Here is a 21,629-nt window from a genome sequence, read left to right as displayed (position 1 = left end):
TCACTCTTCACTTGCATACAGTGATCGACCCATGACTAAACATTACTTTGTGATGACACCGGGTGGCGCTGAAAGCAGCGTGCAGTTTCCTGTATGCTAACTGCTGCTAACAGAGCTCACAGAGCTAGTTCTGCTGCTGAACAACTTTAAGACAACGGAGAAAGACTAAACACAAAACGCTTTTCAGCAGATTCTAACCTGCAGTGAGTAAAACATGCCCCCAAAAACGGTAATGGAGTAGCACAAAGAAAGTTTACAGTGAGGAAGAGGAGCCGTAGCTTCTTCATCATCATACGGAGCGGACAGTTTTTTTTTTGTTGTTTTTTTTGTTTTGTTGTATCGAGCGGACGGAGCAATGACTTATATTTGGGACGGAGTTTGTTCACCAAACGCGTTGCGGGTGACGTCACCGTTTCAGCGACAACGTTAGTGACGCATAAACTGCGCGACACATATCGATAATGAAATTTGTCACCAACGCTTTTAATTATCGAATTTTATCGATTTTATCGATTCGTTGTTGCAGCCCTACAAAATATTAAATTCTGCAGACTAAATACCTATGTGTGCACCCGTTTCAATTCAATTTTAATTTTTCATAATTCCAAGCAAATTTATTTTTATTGGTTATTGGTTGAGCACCGTGACCATTTAAGACAACTGAATAAAGAATGCTGAATAAGAATCTGAGAAGTGACTGATCTGTGAATGATAGTCACCACTTAAGATGCCAATATTTTTAAATAACTTGTGTGTGGAAAAAAGCCTAAATTAACTAGAGAAATGTGAATCCTGAGTCCTAAATGATGTTCCTGAAATTTGCTGTAGATGCTAAAATTGAGTTGTTAAAGTTAAAACTAGCTAAAATGAGCATGACAAAAGTTTTTAAAAAAATCAGTGGAAGAGAAAAATTAGCAAAGCTATGGGCAAAAGTAACAAAATGGTAAATAAAAGTAGAAAAATGCTAAAATTAACAAAACAGTAGCTAGTATTAGGAAAATATATGTAAATCTAAAATTTGCAAAACATGCTAAATATATCAAAACAGAGACAAAAGTTCAAATTTGCAAAAGAGTTGCTAAAATATACAAAATAAGTGCTAAAACTGGCAAAATAGTAGGTAAAATAAGTGAAACAATGGCTAAAAACAGCCAAACAATGCTCAACCTTAAAGTCTGCAAAACAGTAGCTAAAATCAGCTAAAATTGTGCTAAAAAGAGCTAAATACTAAAGGAAACAGAGCAGTAACTAAAAGCTGAAAGTAGCTAAATGGCAGGTAAATGCTAAAAAGTAGCAGAATGATAGCTAAAAGCTAAAAGAAGCAAAAGAAGACAAAAAGAGAGACAGTTTGCTGAAGGAGGGTTCAAAGGGAACAATGTTTTTGAATGCAATGAAGAGATGTCAGTGCATTTCTTTGAGGAATTATATTTAATATCAAGTGAAATATTTTATGAGTATAAAGTCAGAGCACAGCATTCCCAATGGAGCTGAATGTTTTGATATGTGAATGGTTAAACTGCACAATGGTGACTCAGCACCCACATAATAAAAAGTAATAAAAAAGGCTGCAGAAAAACAACTTAGACAACAACAGTAGCAAAAAACAGACTTTAAAGACTAAAATTGGCACAGAGAGGAGATAATGAGGTTATAGAAAATCTTATGTCTTAAATTACAATGGACCACAACATAAATCTGACCTCAGCCATCAGTGAATTCTTTAGGGACAGCTGGTTTAGCATGGATTCAAGGCTACAAACAGCTCATTACTGTCCTCTAATCAGAAACTGAAGTGCTAATTACTACTAAAGGCAGCTTTATTTCAACAGGAGGGTTCAAAAGGAGCCGGCAGCCAGTAAAAATCGTCTTAGAAAACCTTTTAGCCGCATTTTCACCAACTGCTTTTTGTTGACTGACCCAAAAATACTTCCAGGGTTTTAAGTTGTCTGCTGCCACGGTGGATTTCCATCATTTGTAAAAGTGAGGGGGGGGTTTGTTGTGGTCCAGATAAAGCCATTCAATGTTATGATCTTTAATGTTTTGTTCTGTGGTTTTTTTAGGAGTTCTTTGCGCATCTGATGTACCTATCCTCTCAGTTGAGAGGCTTCTACATACCAAAAAGAATGCCAAGACGATCTATTTCAAATCTACAGTCAACGTGTTTTTATTCAAATATACATCACAAGATTACTTACTTCAGGTTTATTGCCTAGGGAGATGGATCCTGGTCTTGGTTGAATGAATTCTCCGTTTCATTTTCTAAAAAGAAAACCTCTCCCAATCCTTCCAATAATAACAGATTCTCAAATTTGTGAAGTGGGGGTGGACCTCCTCAGGAAAATTATGTAACATCACCCAGTGGATGGTCAGCTCCCCTTTCTTTTTCCAAAAAGCCTGAAACTTCTGAACCCCCTGCTTCTAGAAGTCCCAATGAATCACTTCCTGTTAGGAGAAGATTTTCCACAGTGACCTTTCACACGCGTGAGTTTAAAACAGGATGAGCACAAACAGGCCTCTCAACTCAGTGAGATTCGCTCTGATCCAGCCTTTATTTGCTCTGCAGGATAAAATTTCACAGCCAGTTGGACTTTCAAGCCCAAATTAAATTATAAAGGCAGTGAGGTTTGACAGCAGCAGAAGCATTTTTGAAAACTTCCTCACTTCACGGGGATGATGAGAGTACAAATTTGAGTGTATATAGTCTCAACTGTCCGTGTTTGCAGATGAAAATTAAAAATAAATAAATTGTGTGGCTTGATTCATTTATAAAGAGGAATTATATTTAACTCCAATCCTCCAAATAGTTGGGGGACACATGTTTTATTCACCAAGGAACAAAGTAAATATGTCAAATGTTTAATAAAAAAACAGCTGGAGGAGCATTTTATAAGTAATCAGGTTAATTTGCAACAGGTCAGTAAGAGGAAACCTTACTAACAGTATAATCTGTTCTACGACGTAACGGTCTGTGTAGAATACCTTGTGATGTTTTCTTATTATCGCCCAACACTGAAATCAAATCTTAAAAAATTGACATTTTTTAGTCAAACACATCCACAAAACATTGCAGGGACCTGTTATTCGACTTAAAACTTAAATAAACTGTTTTTTAAGTCAATAATTTCTGAAGTAGGTGATTTGTGGGGCAGAATTCATGATGTGCGTTGTGCCACAGCCGGCCAAGAATGTCGCTACTGTCCGGTTGTTAAATGGCTTGCACTTGCACTTGTATAGCGCTTTATCGAGTCCAAGGACCCCAAAGCGCTCCACACTACAATCATTCACACATGCACACACTGATGGTGGTGAGCTACATTGTAGCCACAGCTGCCCTGGGGCGGGCTGACAGAAGTGAGGCTGCCATCACACCAGTGCCGGCGCCTCTGACCACCACTAGTAGGCAATGCAGGTGAAGTGTCTTGCCCAAGGACAACAGCAGAGACTAACGGAGCAGGGACTCGAACCGGCAACCCGCCGGTTACAGGATGAACCCTTACCTCCTGAGCCACTGCCGTCTACTAGTGGAAATGTAAGAAGAAGCCTTTTTTTGAACAAGAAAAAATGCCGGAAGACTTGGTGGGAGTAACGGATATACAATCATACCAGTATAAACCTGAACCGACAGCTGAATCTCCGGAATCAGATAAACTCTTCAGATTCAGATTCTGATGATCACCAGGACCGTCATGGCCGACTAAACAACGCGCATAACAACAGAGTTGGGAAGGTCGATCTGATTAACCGCAGATTGTTGTCATGACATCAGCACACACACTGCAAATCAACATAAAGACAGCAGCAGAGAGCTAACGTTGCTAACTCGAATCTAAATGGATGCTAATTTGTAAACAACATGAGCACGCTTCAGAGTATCGTTTATGAACTCTCACACCAGAGTAAACTAATCAACAGCAGTTTCAGACTATCAGACATGGATTGTTTATATTTTTCCTCAATAACAAACTGCTCTGAATCCCAAACTGATCTCAGGCTGTCAGCCTGTAGACATCTCAGACCTTTTAATGACAGCGCACATTCACGTCACATTTGAAGGAAAACTTCCCGTTTCTCGTCTCCTTCTCTGTGGAGATGTCCTCCTCTCCATTTGCCTTTCTTTTAAAATTAAAAATAGTTACAACTGCTGCTGGCAAAAGGTCCTGGTTTTTTTGGCATGAAGCCAGTTCACCTCATTAACGAGGGTCAGAGCGGTTCTTCCCTTTGAAGTGATCTGAACCAGAGTTCTGATAGTAATTCCCACATTGGAGCTTATGGATCCAAATTTGAGGAAGGATTTTTTTCTTTCGGTAAGCCACAAAGAATGGCATTTTCTGGCCGGTTCAATTAATTCAACGAACTGAACTATAGTGTACCGATATTCATCCACTCACTGATGAATGGCTGAATGCTGTGAACCTCAGCTCAAGTGGCTTCTTTAATGGTTGGTATCAAAAAAAAAATCTATAGCTTTTTTTTTTTTTTTTTTACACAATAGGCATATTTTATGATTGTCTTTCAACTGATGTTGGCTTCAAAACCCTTTTCAGTTCAGCTTTAAAGAATGAGCTTCTTCCTAAGATTAACAATAAAGTAGAATATGATGATAAAATGATCAAAGACAATGTATAGAGCTACAAAAACAATTTAACTCCAACTACAGAGTCCTCCATTGTTATTGGTGGTAGTGGTGAATTTCATGGACATAAGAGATGTGTTACACAACCACAACATTCCCCCAGTGGTGCAAAAGCAAGCATTAGACTACTACATATAACAATCAGAGTCCTTAGAGATGATCTGAAAGCACCTAAGAATAGCAACAAAGTAAAATAAAGGCAAAAACACCCTTTCAGTGTCAAGCTTTAGGAGTTTTGTCACTGTAATCACATTTTGACTCATGAACATGCACAACAGGAGGGTTGCTTCATTTGAAAAATGTCAATTTATTGACGCTAAAGTACTTAAACAACAAAAAGAAAACACCCCGGCTCATAATATAGGCAAACTAGACAAACAAATTCAATAGAATCGCTGCAATTTTTCAGAATTGATCATTTATTGAATTAGTAACTTAAAAGTGTCGCAACCCACTCAAAACCAAAAAAAAAAGAAAAAAAACAGTCAGCCTTTTTATACAAAGAGGCTCTTTACATGTTCTTTGAGAAGCCCCACTGCAAAAGGGAAAAAGCTACAAACTTTGAAAATAAATCATCCAAGCATTTCAGTGTAATATTTATGTAATTAATAAAGTGTTAAATTACTGCTGTTACTAAAAGCAGAACATAAATTTGATAAATAAATGATAAATACAGTGGTTTTCTGAAGTGTTCCTGATCCCATGTGGTAATATCCATTAAATATTAAATATCTTGTCTTTGTAGTGTACTCAATTGAATAATTCTCCATCTCAAAATCTGGTGGACATAGATTATTTCAGATCACAGCCCAGTTTGCATAAAGCCTTTTTTCTGGGAGTCCAAAACTCTAAAGGCTCAACTGAGACCACTAGTAGACAAGAACCTGGTGGTCTTTGTGACTTCTCAAACCAATGTTTGTATTGCAGATAAACTGGACATTAGATGTAACAATGCAAACACGTCCGGAATCAATATTAGGGCTGCAACTAACGATAATTTCAATAATCGATTAATCGGGCGATTATTTTCTCGATTAATCGATTAATCGGTCGTCTTGGAATTCATTCATTCATTCAGTCATTCATTTTGGCCCACATAAAAAAGTTATCTGTATGTAAAGGAGTAGGTTGATGTAAAACCTTTACTACTTTCTTTAAATAAATCAATATAAATTCAATTCAACATTCTCACTTTATATACTTAGCTCTCAAGCAGAAAATAACAATAGCTTATTTACCACCCGTGTTTCACATCTCTAAAAAACTTACAACTAAATCAATTAAACACACACACTACAAGTACCATTAAAACACTTAATTACAAAAATAAGTAGATGTAAATTTAGTTAAATGTTGCCTCACTCTTCACTTGCATACAGTGATCGACCCATGACTAAACATTACTTTGTGATGACACCGGGTGGCGCTGAAAGCAGCGTGCAGTTTCCTGTATGCTAACTGCTGCTAACAGAGCTCACAGAGCTAGTTCTGCTGCTGAACAACTTTAAGACAACGGAGAAAGACTAAACACAAAACGCTTTTCAGCAGATTCTAACCTGCAGTGAGTAAAACATGCCCCCAAAAACGGTAATGGAGTAGCACAAAGAAAGTTTGCAGTGAGGAAGAGGAGCCGTAGCTTCTTCATCATCATACGGAGCGGACAGAGTTTTTTTTGTTTTGGAGCGGACAGCGTTTGTTCAGCAAACGCGCTGCGGGTGACGTCACCGTTTCCGCGACAACGTTAGTGACGCATAAATTGCGCGACACATCTCGATAATGACTTTTGTTGCCAACGCTTTTAATTATCGAATTTTATCGATTTTATCGATTCGTTGTTGCAGCCCTAATCAATGTGTTTTTTTGTTTTGCAGAGCCAGATACTATTCTGTGATATAAATAAAAATAAAGTTAGATCAGGAAAATCTGATTATTTCCACAATAAATACCAGAGAACAAGTGCCCTTCAACTGACCTTTATAAGAATAATGTTCTTGCAAACACAAATGGACACATTACTAACAGAAACAAAGGAGGTGTTTTAACCAGACTAAGGGAATATCTGTGGAGGACCTGATGGATTTCCCATAAGGTTTTGAAACAAATTAGCTCCCATTTTCAGTGAGGATTAGAAATGAGTACATCAGCTCGTCTTCACTCCTCTACTTCTAGTTACACTAAGAATGTGATCATGGCCAGCTGTCTTAAAATCTGAGTTCAATTTAGACTGTATTCAGACCTAATAGTCCAATAGACTTGGTTCGATTGGGGACCAAAATGTCAACATTTGTTCCATTTTCAGCTGGTGCAGTTCACATTCACACTGCACCAAAGCAATCGAGCCAAACCCTTTGAGCAACCTGTTCCCCCCCTCGCCTGTGGTGGCGGTGAGGAAACGACACGAAAACCTCTGAAGACGGCACTGAGCGCAACTTCCTTCTTCTGGAAAAGGAAACAAAAATGGAGTGGTGTCTAATTTTAGTTGTTTTAGGATTTCTGTGGCCCATGTGCCAAACAAACCACGAGCCATTGGTAGAAACGTGTGTTTGTTTTGGTTGTATTTACCCAGAAGGCCCTGTGCTGTAGTCCACTTCCTGCTTTTGGAGCGGTCTCCAGTCCACTTTAATTCACAGATCTGTGATATTTAGATATCATGCGGTATGACATCGAAAAAATGATTAATATTTAAATATTTCTACAATTATCTATTTTGATTATAAATTTCATATTTGCCTTTTGTGGGAAGCTAGCTTGTTTTTTTAAGGAGGCCAATTTTGGCCAATTTTTTTTGTAAATATTGATTGCATACGAAAATATCATTTGGTGCGACCAAGTATCATGTGGTGCAACCACTGTATAGTGTTTTTAATGATAGATAATGTTCGTGAATGTAGTTTTTGTGCTTTAATATTTAAATTTTAGACTCAAAAGCAAAAAAGTACTTTGAATTATTATGTCTGGAATAGTTTTTTGTACAGTTTTGGTATTTTCTAGCACGGTTCGAATGCATCTGTGCATTTGAACCGTGCCAGAGTTCACTTCAACCGGAGGTTTTTAGACAGACCAGAGTTCGCCTTTTTGGTCCGCATTAAAGTTCCATTGCGTGTTCACACCTCCCCAAACAAACCGGACTTTTTAGGCAAATGAACTAGAGTTTGATTAAGGCAAACTAAACAGGGCTGGTGTGAATGCACCCTTAGATGCCATTTTGGATGCAAACAAACTCCCTTGGAGCTCCACTAGCAGGGAGTCATATTTTTTTTCCCATCTTTACTGAATAACACATTATCTATATGGGCTAGGTTAGGTATAAAAACCTGAAGAGATCTGGATGTTGATTCCACTTTTGTTTCTTTTCAACAAAGGTAATAAATTCTCTTCCTAAAGCACATTTTTTCAGATACCTTGAAGCTTAACAATATGTCCGGAGCCCTCCATTTACTGGTCGGTCTACATTCCTACCCTCACCTATGATCACAAACTCTGGCAAGTGAGCAAAAGAATGAGATTGCGGCTAGAGCTGAAAAGCGGAAGAGCACAGAGAAGGATCGTGGAAGTGATGACGGAGGATCTGCAGAGTGTTGGTGTGGCAGAGGAGGATGGTCCAAATCTGTCCATCTTCATTTCTAAAGTGTACTCCAGGAAATGAAATCATAAACACGGCGACGCACAAAAATCCATTTTCAAAAGCTGTCCAATCAAAACGTGACGGCATGACTTGCTGGTCACTTGGTCACAAACGCTCAGATTTCAGTGACACTGCGACCTACGCCTTGATACCCATTTTCTTGCAATTTAGAGTCAGCTGCTCGAGTCCCGACAGTCACAGCTCAGTGAGATATCACCTGAAGTCTGACCGGTTAAACCGAGCATCAGTGTTTCACAGCTGCTTGCGTGAAACGCTGTGATTCACGTGGTTGTTTCAGCAGTGCTACGATCGTGTTCCGGCAGGAAGGGCCTCCAGGCTGCACCAGAAGCGCTACAGCCAGCTGCTGCTATTTTCACTCGCAACTAACTGCACGATTCTGCATAAACAACCATGTATTAATAACTTCAACTTAAAAAGCACTTGCATGAACAGCTATGAGATTAGAGTTATCGGCCACCGCTGAAAAGGAAGGAGATAATGTTTTGACTCAATATCTCACGGACCTCTAATCAAACAAGAGGGGTGACTTTCTGAGGCAAAAACTGTGACAGAATGCTTGCTGTCTGTGATAAAATTGCAGCTGATGAAAAGGCCCTCAGAGCCCTAGTGGTGTTTATTTATGGCCCAGAGACAAGTGAAGTTGGACGGCCCCGTCTTCTGTGCACAACGAGACGAAAACAGAAGTGATGGAATTACTGCAGGAGCCGAAGCTGCGCTGGGTGACGTCACTGTTCAGATATTTACTCTGTCTGCAGAAACACTTAAAGCCCGTTTTTTTCTCCCCCCCTTCTTTCATAAAGTCACGAGGCTCCAGTTGCACTGTTGCGCGTCTGTATTTAAAGGCCCAGGGTTTGTTGAAGGAATGCGTATCGCCCGCTGCCTTTCGTGCCAGAGTTTTAAACTGAGACTGTGTTATGATGAGAAATGATGGAGCCAGTTTTGTCAAACCATGAAAATAATGTTCTGAGCGATCTGTTTGCTCTCAGAGTATGTGTTGGGGATGGCTTAGCTCGGCAGCGTGGTGGGGCAGTTGTTACAGCTGTCGCCTCACAGCATGAGGGTCACAGGTTCACCTGTTGGCCTTTCTGGGTGGAGTTTACATGTTCTCCCCACGCATGGGTCGGTTTCCTCCCACAGACCAAAAACATGCACGTCAGGTTCACTGGTAATTAAGCTGCATCTAGGTGTGAGTGAGAGGTTAGACAGTTGACTGTCTCGTTTGTCTCCACGTGTCCCCGTGGACCGGAGACCTGTCCAGGGTGTCCCCCTGCCTCTCACACAGCAACTGCTGGAGACAGACACCAGCTCCCTTGTGACCCTGAAGCAGGTAAAGAAAATGGATGGATCTGAACAGCCGAGTCCATCACAACAGTTAGTTTTTGTGTTCGATAAGTTCGCTTAGCTGAGGCAGCCATCTTGAATGTGACTGACTACAGAAGTTAATGAGTTGCAGATCCATAGAGATCTCTGATGATTAGGTTCTATGGATGAACCATTCATCCACTGGTTCACATGACATTTAGCTAACAGACAGTTACACACACACAGACATGGGCAGAAATATTATCACCTCCTCGCCATCGGTGACGGGCGCCAACTATCAGGATCTGTTTCATATGATGATGATGATGATGATGAGGCAGCGTGTTGACACCCAGAAAGCGGATCTTAGAGAGGCCACGCATAGTCTCCAGGCAGGGCCCAACAGAACGTGGATGTGTGAAACATTAGTCAGTGAGAGAACACACAGCAAACCAGTTTCATGTAAAGCCTCTCAGCACCAACACTGGAGCTTCAGTTCTTACTTCAGACAGCTTTAAAACCACTTTCTTCTATCTTTTTTCTGACTGGTTCCATTAAAGTTCAGGGTTCTAAGACTTCAGAGGCAGAAGAGGGACCAAGAACACTGTTCAGGGTTTAGATTTTCCACCAACAAAGAAAACAGATATGAAAATCAAAGAATGAGATTCTGAAGAGTTTTGTTTTCTGCAGACGAAGTGTAGTTTTAAACAACGGCAGCAGAGTTCAGGACAGAACCACAGAGTTTGAGGACAGAACCACAGAGTTTGAGGACAGAACCACAGAGTTTGAGGACAGAACCACAGAGTTTGAGGACAGAACCACAGAGTTTGAGGACATAACCACAAAGTTTGAGGACAGAACCATAGTTTGAGGACAGAACCACAGAGTTTGAGGACAGAACTAGAGATTTTTAAGACAAACCAAAAAGCTTGGGGGAAAAAACTGAGTTTCAGAGCAGAACCACACAGTTTAGGACAGAACCCAAGAGTTTGAAGACAGAACCAGAGTTTTAGGACAGAACTACAGCGTTTGAGGACAGAACCACAGAGTTTGAGGACAGAACCAAAGAGTTTGAGGACAGAACTACAGAGTTTGAGGACAGAACCACAGAGTTTGAGGACAGAACCAAAGAGTTTGAGGACAGAACCAAAGAGTTTGAGGACAGAACCAAAGAGTTTGAGGACAGAGACTTACTTTGCTCCTGACTTCAGCAGACAGTCCGTAGGCTGGTCCTTTGTTAAAATGGGCCATTTTCTGCCCCTAATCCCAAGAGGGGAAAAAAGTAAGAATTTCTGCTGGTAGGAAAAAAAACTCGAATTCAACAATTAAACTCTGGGAGCCAGAGATTTTCCCACAGCAGCGGACCGAAGATCTGAGATCGAGTGAAAAAAAAAATGTCGTCTCCCTCTGTTGGTCAACACCAGCCAATCACAGCAGCCCAACTGAGCAACGAGCCCTTTGGGGGGCGCGTTCCTTTTCTGTCCGCCGGGCGATGACCCGGCCAGAAGTGATGACGAGCGGGGCAGGGAGGAGCCTGACTTTAAATCAGAGGCCATTTAGAGCCATCTGAGTTTAACTGCTGACAACAGAAATGTGCAGAGACAAAACAAGCCAGAAAGCTCCTCCTCCCAAACATAGAACCTGTAATCTATCAGCCGAGTCACTAACTTTACTCATCACATTTAGATCTTAAAAGCAAAACATCTTTGTCTTGTTGACATCTGTCATGCACTTTAGCCCGTAACTCAAGGGCCCAGTTTTAAGTTACAGTCATGGGAAAAGAAAGTCCACCGTCTTAACCAGACTGATTCTATCAGAGTCCACAACAATTCAGATTAACCTCCAGTGAACAGAAACACCCAACAGGCTGCATCGAGTCATTCTTTATTACTGTACATAAAAACTGGTTCCAGCCCCTGATCCAGCAGGTTCTAGAACTTCTTTTAGCAGCTGGAACTCTCAGTAGTGGTTCTCTGCATCTCTCTCACATTTGTGGAGGAATTTCCCCCCACTCGTCTTTCCAACGTCGCAGTTCATTGAGGTTCGCGCAGCTCTCTTAAAGGGACAGTCTGGCCATTTTTGAAGCGGTGTGTCAAACGGTTGGAACAGAGGTGCAGTGGTTTGTGTGGCGTTTACAAGCTTGCTCTAGGTACTCTGGTTTCCTCTTCGTTAAAATCCACCCAATGGTTCAGAGTCAAGAGATAAAAATATATGTTGACAGGTTTATTGACATATTTATTTGGTGTGTTTTGAATTTTAAATGTGTATAAACAACAGAACTCAATATAGACAAAGACAGCAGTAACAAGTTAGACATTCCATCATTTTGTAACCTATTTCCATAATGTTACAGCTGCTTTTAGACTATTCTTCCAAGGAAAATAGATTTAGGATATCTGTCCCTCAGGGAAGGCCACTGCACGAAAAAATAGTCTGATATTAGGTACAGGATCTTCCCTGTTAGTGACAGCGTCTGCACTCGGCAAATGCTCTCGACGTACACTATTAGGACTTTCTTTATTCCCAGAATTCCAAGCAACAGTCCTGCCACACACAGAGGAACGCAGGTCCCTGGGCCATTACACAGCACCTGAACAAACACAGAGAAAGAGAGCACATTTCAGCACAGAGAAAGTTACACACACACACACAGACACACACACATCTGTTTGCTATTTTATCTGCACTGTTGTTATACAGAGTGATTCAGGTGTAAGCTCCCACGTTTGTCAGGTTGTTTCCAGTTGGTGCGTCGTGCTGGCACCATCAAAGAGTAGCAGATCGCATATGAGAACTACTTGTTTGGAGAAAAAACAAGAGATCGTTCCCACTGGGTCAGCCTGGGTTCTGGGAGTAGTCGGAACCCAGAAAGTTGCTCTGCCAGGCCCACTTATCTGCAAGCAAGTATTCAGAACTGAATCCGTTTGTGTTCAATAAAAAACAGTCAGGTCGTCTGAAGTGCCCTTTCTGAGGCTATAGGTGACGATCTGCAAACCATCCATAGTCTGTTGACACTGGTTTTACTTCCTTTAAACGGGCAGGTTCATGAGCAGCCAAATCATTATTAGTTAACTCTAAAGTTAAAGCTGGATTTCACCTCAGGAACTGAGTATGTGCAGCCCATTCTGGCAACAATAAAAGGATTTGTTTGAACGTTAAACAGAGACTTTTAGGATAAACCTGCTGTGTGAGAGCTGTGTAGTCAGACTGGGGTGGGAATCTTCACGAACGGACTACGATTCAGAGCGCTGCGATGTGATAATAAAAGGATTATTGATGATTTTAATTGTCTTGAAACTTCAATGAATACTGCTAACTTTACATAAATAAACAGATTTATATACTTCTATGCATAATAAAGAGTGAACAAAATATTAAAAAACCTTTTAATCACAGGCTGTTCACCAGCAATTAGCGCTGATGCTAACTTAACACTCAAAACATCACAGAAAAACTAACAGGATTAGCATCCTCTTTATCACTGGAAATTTACACACAGATCAAATATTTTAAAATCATTACTGAAGACATGTTCTGATAATGTCAGCTATTATTTACAGACAGATAATCTTTAAGATTCAGAGAAGAAAAGGTGAAGAAGATGCAAAACGTGCCGTTTTACGGCAACATGTTTCTACTACAATAACTCTACTGGGACAAACAGCTGCACAGCAACCTTTAAGTTGGATTCTACCTAAAGAGAAGACTGGAAGGTGGAAGCTGAGGCCACAATGGACGGGCGCCCTCTAGTGGCTGGCTGCAGTACAAGTTTTAAATCCGATCCCTCCATGTAAACCAATGGGACATTTTTCTTACTGTATTTTCTGTACTATAGGGCACACTGGATTATAAGGCACACTGTCAATGAATGGTCCATTTTCGAACTTTTGTCATATACAAGGTGTACCGGACTATAAGGCACATTAAGTGAAACAAAACAGCCCCGTCTTTTCTGAGAATACTGCACTGATGTAAGCGTCAAGTATAAACGCCTACACCGTGCGCGACGCTACAAAGCGTGACTATAACTGAGCTTTAATGCTTCGAGCGGTGTGGCTTTGTAGTTTACCAAAGTCGTACTAAAACATTACGACTTCTTACATATGTAAGGCGCTCGGGATTATAAGGCACACTGTCGTTTTTTGAGAAATTTGAAGGTTTGTAAGTGCGCCTTATAGTCCGGAAAATACGGTATTAAATAAATCAAAATATGGTTCAGATAATTCATTTTCAGGTGCTGACTTTTGTTGATTCTTGTGCTTTTACCTTCTTACTGGGCGCACAGATATAAATTTTAAAATATGCTTAGTTCTAATTAATTATTTGAGGCTTAAAGAAACACGTGGCACTAAGCTGTGATTGACAGTGTGGCATCCTGTTAGAGAGTTGGGAGTGTGCATGAGTGGGACTTTTATATTCAGGGTACAACCTACATCCCTAGTGCACAGACCTGGCTTCCAAAATCCATGTGATTTATTTATTTATTCATGTGATTTATAATTGATTACTTCCTCAGAGTTGTGTCTAACTAACTCAAATGTGCAGAAAACATTTTACTTGAATTTACACTATGAAAATGATTTAGAAAAATAAATGACCAACAAACAGTTCGTCAGTTCATCACAGACAACTAAAATCTTTGACTCTTTCATAAAAATGTTGATTTGCTGCACACTTTACCAATCAATTTATGAAAACAGTACAACAGAGACAAGAAATCTAGGATTAAATCTTCCCAAAGGGCACCGCAGTTTACTGAAGGAGGGAAACGGCACTGGATACATCTTCTTCTCGTCTCCAGGTAAAAACAATCTGTGCGAACCCGACAGGCTGGAGGTACAGGACTGTACAGGAAATGATGATATGTCTTTGGAGAATGACTGACTGCTCAAGTCTTCAACTGAACTGAGGAGCTGAAGTGTCCTCCGGCCAATAAACACGTTAATCATATGTTCCAAAATGAAAAGGCAACGAGAACAAAAACATGTCTTCTGTTTGTGACTCACAAACACCAAGAAGGCGCCTCAGTGAGGCCTAAAAGTCAGAGGGGGAAGGGGCAAATATGAATAAGTGGCCTGAAGCCAGAGGGAAGCTGGGGGAGTTTTGGGTTCACAGGAAACCAGTCAGAGCTGCTCTTCAGCCTGGAGAAGTCATCACACTGCTCCACAGTACTGACAAAGCAGCTCTATAATCATGTACACTATTAATTCCACAAATCTGAGCTGTTCTTGGACCCAACACAGGGGTGGCCAGCTATTTTTCCCCCCCAAAGGGCTGCATACTGAACTGGGACTGTTATGGCATTAAACTCAGCTCTGCCAAATGCTGCTGCAGATCTGCGGTCATCCAGGACACGGCAAATCTTAAAAGTCTAAAAAAAAAAAACAAACAAAGCAACTGGACTTCTGTTCTGAAGTCGAGAATGATTCACTTCCCATTCGGGGAGCTCTCTTAGTTCAAATCTGGAGAGGGTGGAGTTCCAAGTGAGACTGAACTAGAGTGAGATGAATTTAGCTGCATAAACGGAGCATCTCATGCAGTTAGGCCTTGTTTCTTCGTGACCAATCCTGAAACCATAGATCTTCCCATGTAGATTGGGAAAAGCTACACATTTACATGGTAATCCTGTGCTCGGTGAACCTGCTGTAGTTTCCATGCCAGGTCACTAGCTGGCGCTGGCACGTGGATGCGCGCAGACACCAGTCCCTCAACCATGACAGCAGCTACATCCAAAAAGGCGAATACACGAACGGCTCAGTGAGGTTGGGTGGCTGCTACATGTTGAAAAGGGTAAGTAGCACAAACATCACTCTGCTATCCGCCGTCGTTTCTGTTGTTGATCTACTCATGCAGAGCTACTCATGCAGAGCTACTGACTGCAGCCGTCTGTGGTGCGCACGAGTGGTTTCGCACCTTGCGGCTTCCTTTAAAACGCAACAGGGAGTTATCCTCTCTGAGACCTGGGTTCAGAACATTTTCGGTGTCAGAGAATCCGAAGCAGAACAGAAACGTTCCGGTTTCACTGAAAAAAAAAACAGCGTCGTGTCAACTAGGCCTAACGCTTGGAACGCCACACTGTCCAGTTTTGAACTGAGAAAGCTCCCCGGACAGGAAGCAAAACTACAGAACAGAAGTCCAGTTGGTTCTGTTTTTAAACTTTTAAGTTTTTCTGCCAAATATAACTGTTTATAAAGCTGATTTTTATTAGCTGCGGGGCAATACCAATCTGAACCAGTCATACTGAGAGTTTAAATGTTGAACATTTAATGTAAATAATGAACATTCACAAAGACATTTGTAAAACAAAATGCAAAAAAATAAAATTTTCTGTTTTTCTTTTTCTCCAGTAAAAGCCTTTTTTGGGTTTGAAGTGATGTTTCACACCTGAGGTTGATGAAGGACAGCTGCAGCAAGAGGATCTGCTACCTTTTTATGTGTGGAAAGTAGGGTTGGGTGATTGGATTCTTTTTTTTTTTTATCCCCATTTGCCATTGTCAACCAACAACTAATGACTAGTAAAATATTTGTGCAATGTGTTCAAACTTTTTGTTTGTTTTGGGTGTTTTTTTTCAGGAGCGGTGGTCCTGGCAATACCTATTCTTCTTTTTAGGATTTGTTTGGTTTTCAAACAAGGAGTTACTCAAAACCTTTGACAGGAAATGAACCAGATCTGTACAACCAGCTCTAAGCTGATATTAGGAGCTACAGGCAGCTTTATCGTGTTTAAAACGGGCGTTTGGTTAATGTCACACCCAGCCAAATAAAACTGTTTGCATTCCTAAAAGATTTTGGGAACTAAATGAATAAAAGCAGTCAAAATGCTGCAAAAAAGACTGTTGATGGAGATCCATGCATCACATGTTAGAGCCATCTGACCTCCACGCTTCATTGTTTGCACCACTTTGTGAGGAGAATCACTGTGTAAGTATGTTCTACACAGGACAATCATGTTCCAGCATGGCCTCAAAGGGTGAAACACAAGATACAGTTCTAAATCAGCTGGGATGTTGTGTAAAATGGAATTGAAAACTGAATGGAATGATTTGTAAATGTCATGAACTCAGTGGAAAACAAATCAAATGTTTCAGAAATTGTACCATTTTTGTTGGCAGCAACACGTCTCTTTAAAGTTGTTCCAGGTCCATGTTTCCTCTCTGTGAAGCATCTCCTCTTCTTTTAACTTCAGTCTGTAAACATCCAGGACCTGAGGAGAGCAGCTGCTGGAGATTTTAGAGGGAATGTTGGCCCATTCTGGTCTGAGGGAGGATTCTAGCTGTTCAACAGTTCTGGGTCTTTGCTAGATTTTCAGTTTGATCATGCCCAAATGTTTTCAATGAGTGAGAGGTCTGGACTGCAGGCAGGTCAGTTCAGACTCTTCTTCTATGAAGCCCTGCTGTTAGAATGGATGCAGTCTGTGGTTTAACATTGTCTTCCTGAAATATACAAGACCTTCCCTGACGTCATTTGGATGGGAGCATATGTAGTAAAACCTGTATATACTTCTCTGCACTGATGGAGCCTTTCCAGATGTGTAAGCTGCCCAAACCAGAGGCACTAATGCACCTCCATACCATCAGAGAGGCAGGCTGTTGAACTGTGTGCTGATAACAGGCTGGATGGTCTCTCTCCTCTTTTAGTACAGAGGATGTAGCATCTGTAGTTTCCAAAAAGAATTTCAGATTTTGATTTGTTTGACCACAGAACAGTTTTCCACTTTGCCTCAGTTTATTTTAAATTAACTTTTGTTCGGAGAAGACAGCAGCGTTTCTGGATGGTGTTTGTATGACTTCTTCTTTGAATGATAGAGCTTTCAGCAGCATGTGCAGATGGACACGGTGAACTGTGTTTACAGACAATGATTTGTGTTCTTGAATCCATGCAGTAATGTCCAGAACAGAATCAGATCTGGTTTTAATGCCGTGGCCCCTGAGGGCCCAAAGATCACGATCATCCAATAATGACTCTGTCTTGTCCTTTGTGCTCAGAGATTTCTGCAGATTCTTTAGATCTTTTGATGATTTTATGAACTGTAGAAAATGGGATATTTAAAGTTTTACAATTTTTTTTCATTGAGGACCATTATTCTGAAATTGTTCTGCTATGTTTAGACGCAGTTTTTCACAGACGGGCGAACCTCTGCCCATCTTTACTTCTGAGTAATTCAGCCTCTAAAATGTTCTTTTTATACCAAGTCCTCTTACTGACCTGTTGAAAATTAACTTGATTAATTGTAAAATGCCCCTCCAGCTGTTCCTTATTCACACTATTTAATTTTACAGCCTTTTGTTGCCTCTAAACCAACTTTTCACAGATGTGTTGCTGTCATAAAATTTTAAATTATCTTGTTTTTTACCGAAAAATGGTAAAAAAAATTTAAAACATTTGATATGTTTACTATGTTCCATTGTGGAAAAAAATGAGTTTCTAAATTTGCAAGTCACGGAATTCTGTTTTATTTACATTTTACACAACATCCCAACTTTTTCTACAAAATTAGGGTTATAGTATGTCACTACACTGCGACCAAGAGACCCGCCGCCAATTCAATATTGCGAGAAAATAGGCAATGTTTCACTCACAGTCTTACTGAATTCAGAGGAGAGCTTCCGTGTAGGTGTAAAAATACAGATCTAGTGCTGTCGAGATTGGCTGTAGACACGCACAACAAAATCTTTTAATTTCATTTTCACAGGGTGTCTGAAGGACAGATATATATTTATTGTCTTTCTGTTCCATTTTTGTTTAATACTGAATAATACTGATTGTTTTACAGTCCTACTGTCACCAGATGAAAAGAAACAAAATGATTTCCCTAAAAGTTAGAATTGACTTCTCAGGAGGTCTGGTTCTGTGGTTCTATGGTTCTGTGGTTCTATGGTTCTATAGTTCTGGCTCTCACCACGTCAGGCTGGAGTCTGAAGACCAAAGGAAGGGAGAACCGTAGGGCGTTCAGGGTGCTGATGACAGTAGAGCTCCAGGACTGGTGCACCTCTCTGCTCCGTGGGATTCGAAAGATGAACTGAACAGAAACAAAAATCTGTTATTGTTGGGGTTTTTTAATTATTATTATTAAACACTGCACATTTTCTAAACAACATCCTGAGTGTCTTCAGTCAAATGTTACTTCCAGTGGATTTTTTTCTGAAGATAAGCAAAACTTTTTACGTACTTGTTCTTACATTTTCATTTGGTGTATTAAAACTTTTCCATTAGCACAAACAATAAAGTTTATCTTTTTAAAGAAGCATTTTACGACTTTATGTATTTACACTTACGACTCAATAAAGAACTGAAGTTACAGTGAAGTTTGTCCTCTTTCCAGTTTCAATTAATTTCTACTATAATCCCTCCAATAAGATGCAAATATAAACTCTAAATTTTATTTCTATACATATCTGTATCTATTGCTGTTAATTGTTGATTTAAAAATGGTAAAAATGTAACAAACAGAGGGTAAAAATGTTAGTTAACCTGATTTTAATCAGCCATTTCAACCTTTTCTAAGCTCCATGTGGAAATAAACATGAACAAGCAGACAGTTTGGTGGACATGATGCTCTCTGTTTTTTATGTTTAAACTGCAGGAAATCTTTTATAGTTTAGACGTATTTCATGTAAAAATTAATAAATGTAAGTTTCTGATCTGAAAACAGTTCTCGGGAACAAGCTCATCATCTTTTGTCTCCTGCAGTGAACACATTTGGTTCTGCGGAAGTGTCTCTTGTAAAGACATTTGTTACACTCTAGGTTTCTAGCATCTGTTACCATGGTAACAGACCCATGTGAAAAAAGTCAACCAGCTTCATGACACTGAAAAATTATGACCGAAGTCCATCTCTCCAAATTAAAGCACAAAGAGCAAGACAACAGGTAAGATATTAATCATTCATGGTTTATCTATAGAACCCCACTTCAAAATGTCTGAACCATCCCTTTAATGGGAACATTTCAGCAGGTGTGAGTGGGGTGCATCCAGACAGAACACATGAACAGCAGCATACGTGCGTCTCGGAGGCTGACTGTGGTTTGGAGCTTTCAAAAGTGCTGATTTTTTCCTCGCTCATCCGGTCGGTGTCGGCGATGACGTAGTGCCGAGGCGCGTAAGCTGCAGACAGGTGCTCCATCAGTCGCAGGATCTCTGAGGTGTGACCACCTGCAGCGAACAAACATGATGAACAGTGATGACCCAACTCCGTCACCAGAGAGGGGCTGCAGCAGGAAGTCTTTCACACGAGTAAATCCTGCAGATCCCATTTGTGATCCCAGCTTTTGGAGGAAAAGCTCAGCCACAGAGCCCAGACTGTGTGCTTTCTGTCTGAATTAATGAAGTTAAATCAAATTTACAAATGAACCAAACTTCACTGACTAGTTTAGCCAGACCTAGATAGATAGATAGATAGATAGATAGATAGATAGATAGATAGATATTTTTGTTGTCTTATTTTAGTTTGAAGGAGTGAAAATATATGGGGTGCTTTTGTTCTTAATTGTGTAGCCTGATATTTATGTTATATTAAATGAAGTTTAGTTTAAAACCAGACCTGATCTTTAGGCTGAATATGGAAGACAATCCCATCAAACAAGTGGACCATTTTATACTGAGTCTGTGGTGAAAAGCGAGATAATAAAGCACTTCCGGTCAGACACAATATCTGGAGGATTGAGATTATTGGAAATTTAAAAACCTGCTAGAGCTGTAATCACTCTGTTACCGATTAAATGGCTTCTAATACTGTTTTATCTGTCTTCACAAAAATTAACATTTACCAATATATGCGGTCACCCATGTAAACAGAGTAAACAGTCTGCCGTGATGATGTTCGGCGGTCCGAACTGAGAGTAAAAACATAGCGAACTTTACCTGAGCCTGCCACAACAAGAACCGAAACCGGACCTTTGGTTCCGGGCCTGTGGTTCCGTCCAGTCTTTACAACAATATAGAACCGAAAAATGAAAAATAAGCATATAAAGAGAAAAACAAACGCAGCTTCCGCTGCAAACATAAACATGACGACAGCGTAGCTCGCAGAGTATGGTAGCTCCGAAGGGACAAAATTCATGTTCGGCTTTTTCTTCTTCGTCTTTAAAAAAAAAAAAAAAGTTTTATTGAACCGGAAAAAACAGATACAAAATTAACACCAACACACATATATCTTGTTGAGAAACAAAAGAAGAAAAAAACCTTTCAAGTCCATCATGCCTGCCTTCCAAAGGACTGGAAGAGAAAAAAAACAACATTAAAATATCAAAAAGGAAGAAATATCACCACAGATCCTTAGCCATTTTACTGGATCTTATGTTTTTGATGGTTAAGTAGAAAGTTTTAAAATCAATGATAAAATTAGCAAATGATGGTTTGTTGTTTCTCCATTTACAACAGAGTATATGGTGTTTACCCATGAAAATACTTATGTTTACCATATTATAAACCCAGGGTGCAGATTATCCATAGAAAACAAAATCTTAATAATATTAAAGGATGGCAAGTCATTCATCCTGAGGGATAACCAATCTTTCATATCATGCCAAACACTAGCAGACACAAGGCACAGAAAAAACGTGCTGTAGAGTTTCCTCTTCCTCTTGATAAAAGGAACTATAGTCCACCTCAAATTTAAATCTTTTCTTAAGAAGATCAGCAGCCGGGTAAATGTTCTGGATCATTTTAAAATGAGTTTCTTTTACAACAGGCCATTTAATAAGCTTAGAATGGGCTTTCTTCAACAAGGACCTAGTTTCTTTGTGAAAGGTTAGTTTACGCACCAGTGTTGTGCTCATGAAACAATGCATCCCTGAAAGCAGCACAAATATGTACGTTGTTACATTTGTCATCATTTAGCTTGTAGTCCTTGATGATTAAACTTGGCAATTACAATTTAGCTTTATGGTACAATCAGGTATTTTGGATAAAATGGGTCAGTGCAATTGGAATTGACTGACAAACCCTATTTCAATCTCTGTACAATTTAGATTCTATTTATCTAAAAAGGCCTCATGATCCCAAAGGTTACTATTGTAGGCCAGTAGATCTTATAAAAACAAAATGCCT

General features: G+C 40.0%; 2 protein-coding genes across 3 annotated transcripts in view; both read right to left on the bottom strand.

Moving 5' to 3' along the window:
* cnn3a (calponin 3, acidic a) overlaps window positions 1–11,012 on the bottom strand; it is an 18,348-nt gene extending 7,336 nt beyond the window's left edge. The window contains exon 1 of one of the 2 annotated variants that reach the window (XM_017414151.3): window positions 9,850–11,012. Coding sequence is in view for 1 of the 2 variants with exons in the window: in XM_017414150.3 (XP_017269639.1) it covers window positions 10,776–10,832 (57 nt within the window). In the remaining variant the exon portion in view is untranslated. The remainder of the gene's footprint in view (window positions 1–9,849) is intronic. The other variant, XM_017414150.3, reaches the window with a different exon arrangement.
* Window positions 11,013–11,789: 777 nt separating this feature from the next.
* On the bottom strand, window positions 11,790–20,668 carry alg14 (ALG14 UDP-N-acetylglucosaminyltransferase subunit). The gene is made up of 4 exons (XM_017414069.3): window positions 20,442–20,668; window positions 19,582–19,733; window positions 18,481–18,600; window positions 11,790–12,171 (listed from the first exon to the last, which is right to left on the bottom strand). Exons 1-4 carry the CDS (start codon window positions 20,638–20,640, stop codon window positions 11,941–11,943), a joined length of 702 nt encoding a protein of 233 aa, XP_017269558.2. The 5' UTR covers window positions 20,641–20,668; the 3' UTR covers window positions 11,790–11,940.
* Between the last annotated feature and the right edge of the window lie 961 nt (window positions 20,669–21,629).

This window comes from Kryptolebias marmoratus, linkage group LG21 (genome assembly GCF_001649575.2).
Source record: "Kryptolebias marmoratus isolate JLee-2015 linkage group LG21, ASM164957v2, whole genome shotgun sequence".
In the NCBI taxonomy this organism is placed as follows: domain Eukaryota; kingdom Metazoa; phylum Chordata; class Actinopteri; order Cyprinodontiformes; family Rivulidae; genus Kryptolebias; species Kryptolebias marmoratus.
The sequence above is the reverse complement of the archived record's forward strand: the minus strand, read 5'-3'. Positions and strand labels throughout refer to the sequence as shown.

Excerpts from the sequence above, each read along its gene's own strand:
- alg14 (XM_017414069.3), bottom strand. The coding sequence starts at position 20,640 with ATGAATTTTGTCCCTTCGGAGCTACCATACTCTGCGAGCTACGCTGTC. Across the intron at positions 19,734-20,441 it reads TCTTGTTGTGGCAGGCTCAG|GTGGTCACACCTCAGAGATC; the intron begins GTAAAGTTCGCT and ends TGTTCGCTGCAG. Across the intron at positions 12,172-18,480 it reads TCAGACTCCAGCCTGACGTG|GTGCTGTGTAATGGCCCAGG; the intron begins GTGAGAGCCAGA and ends GTGTTTGTTCAG.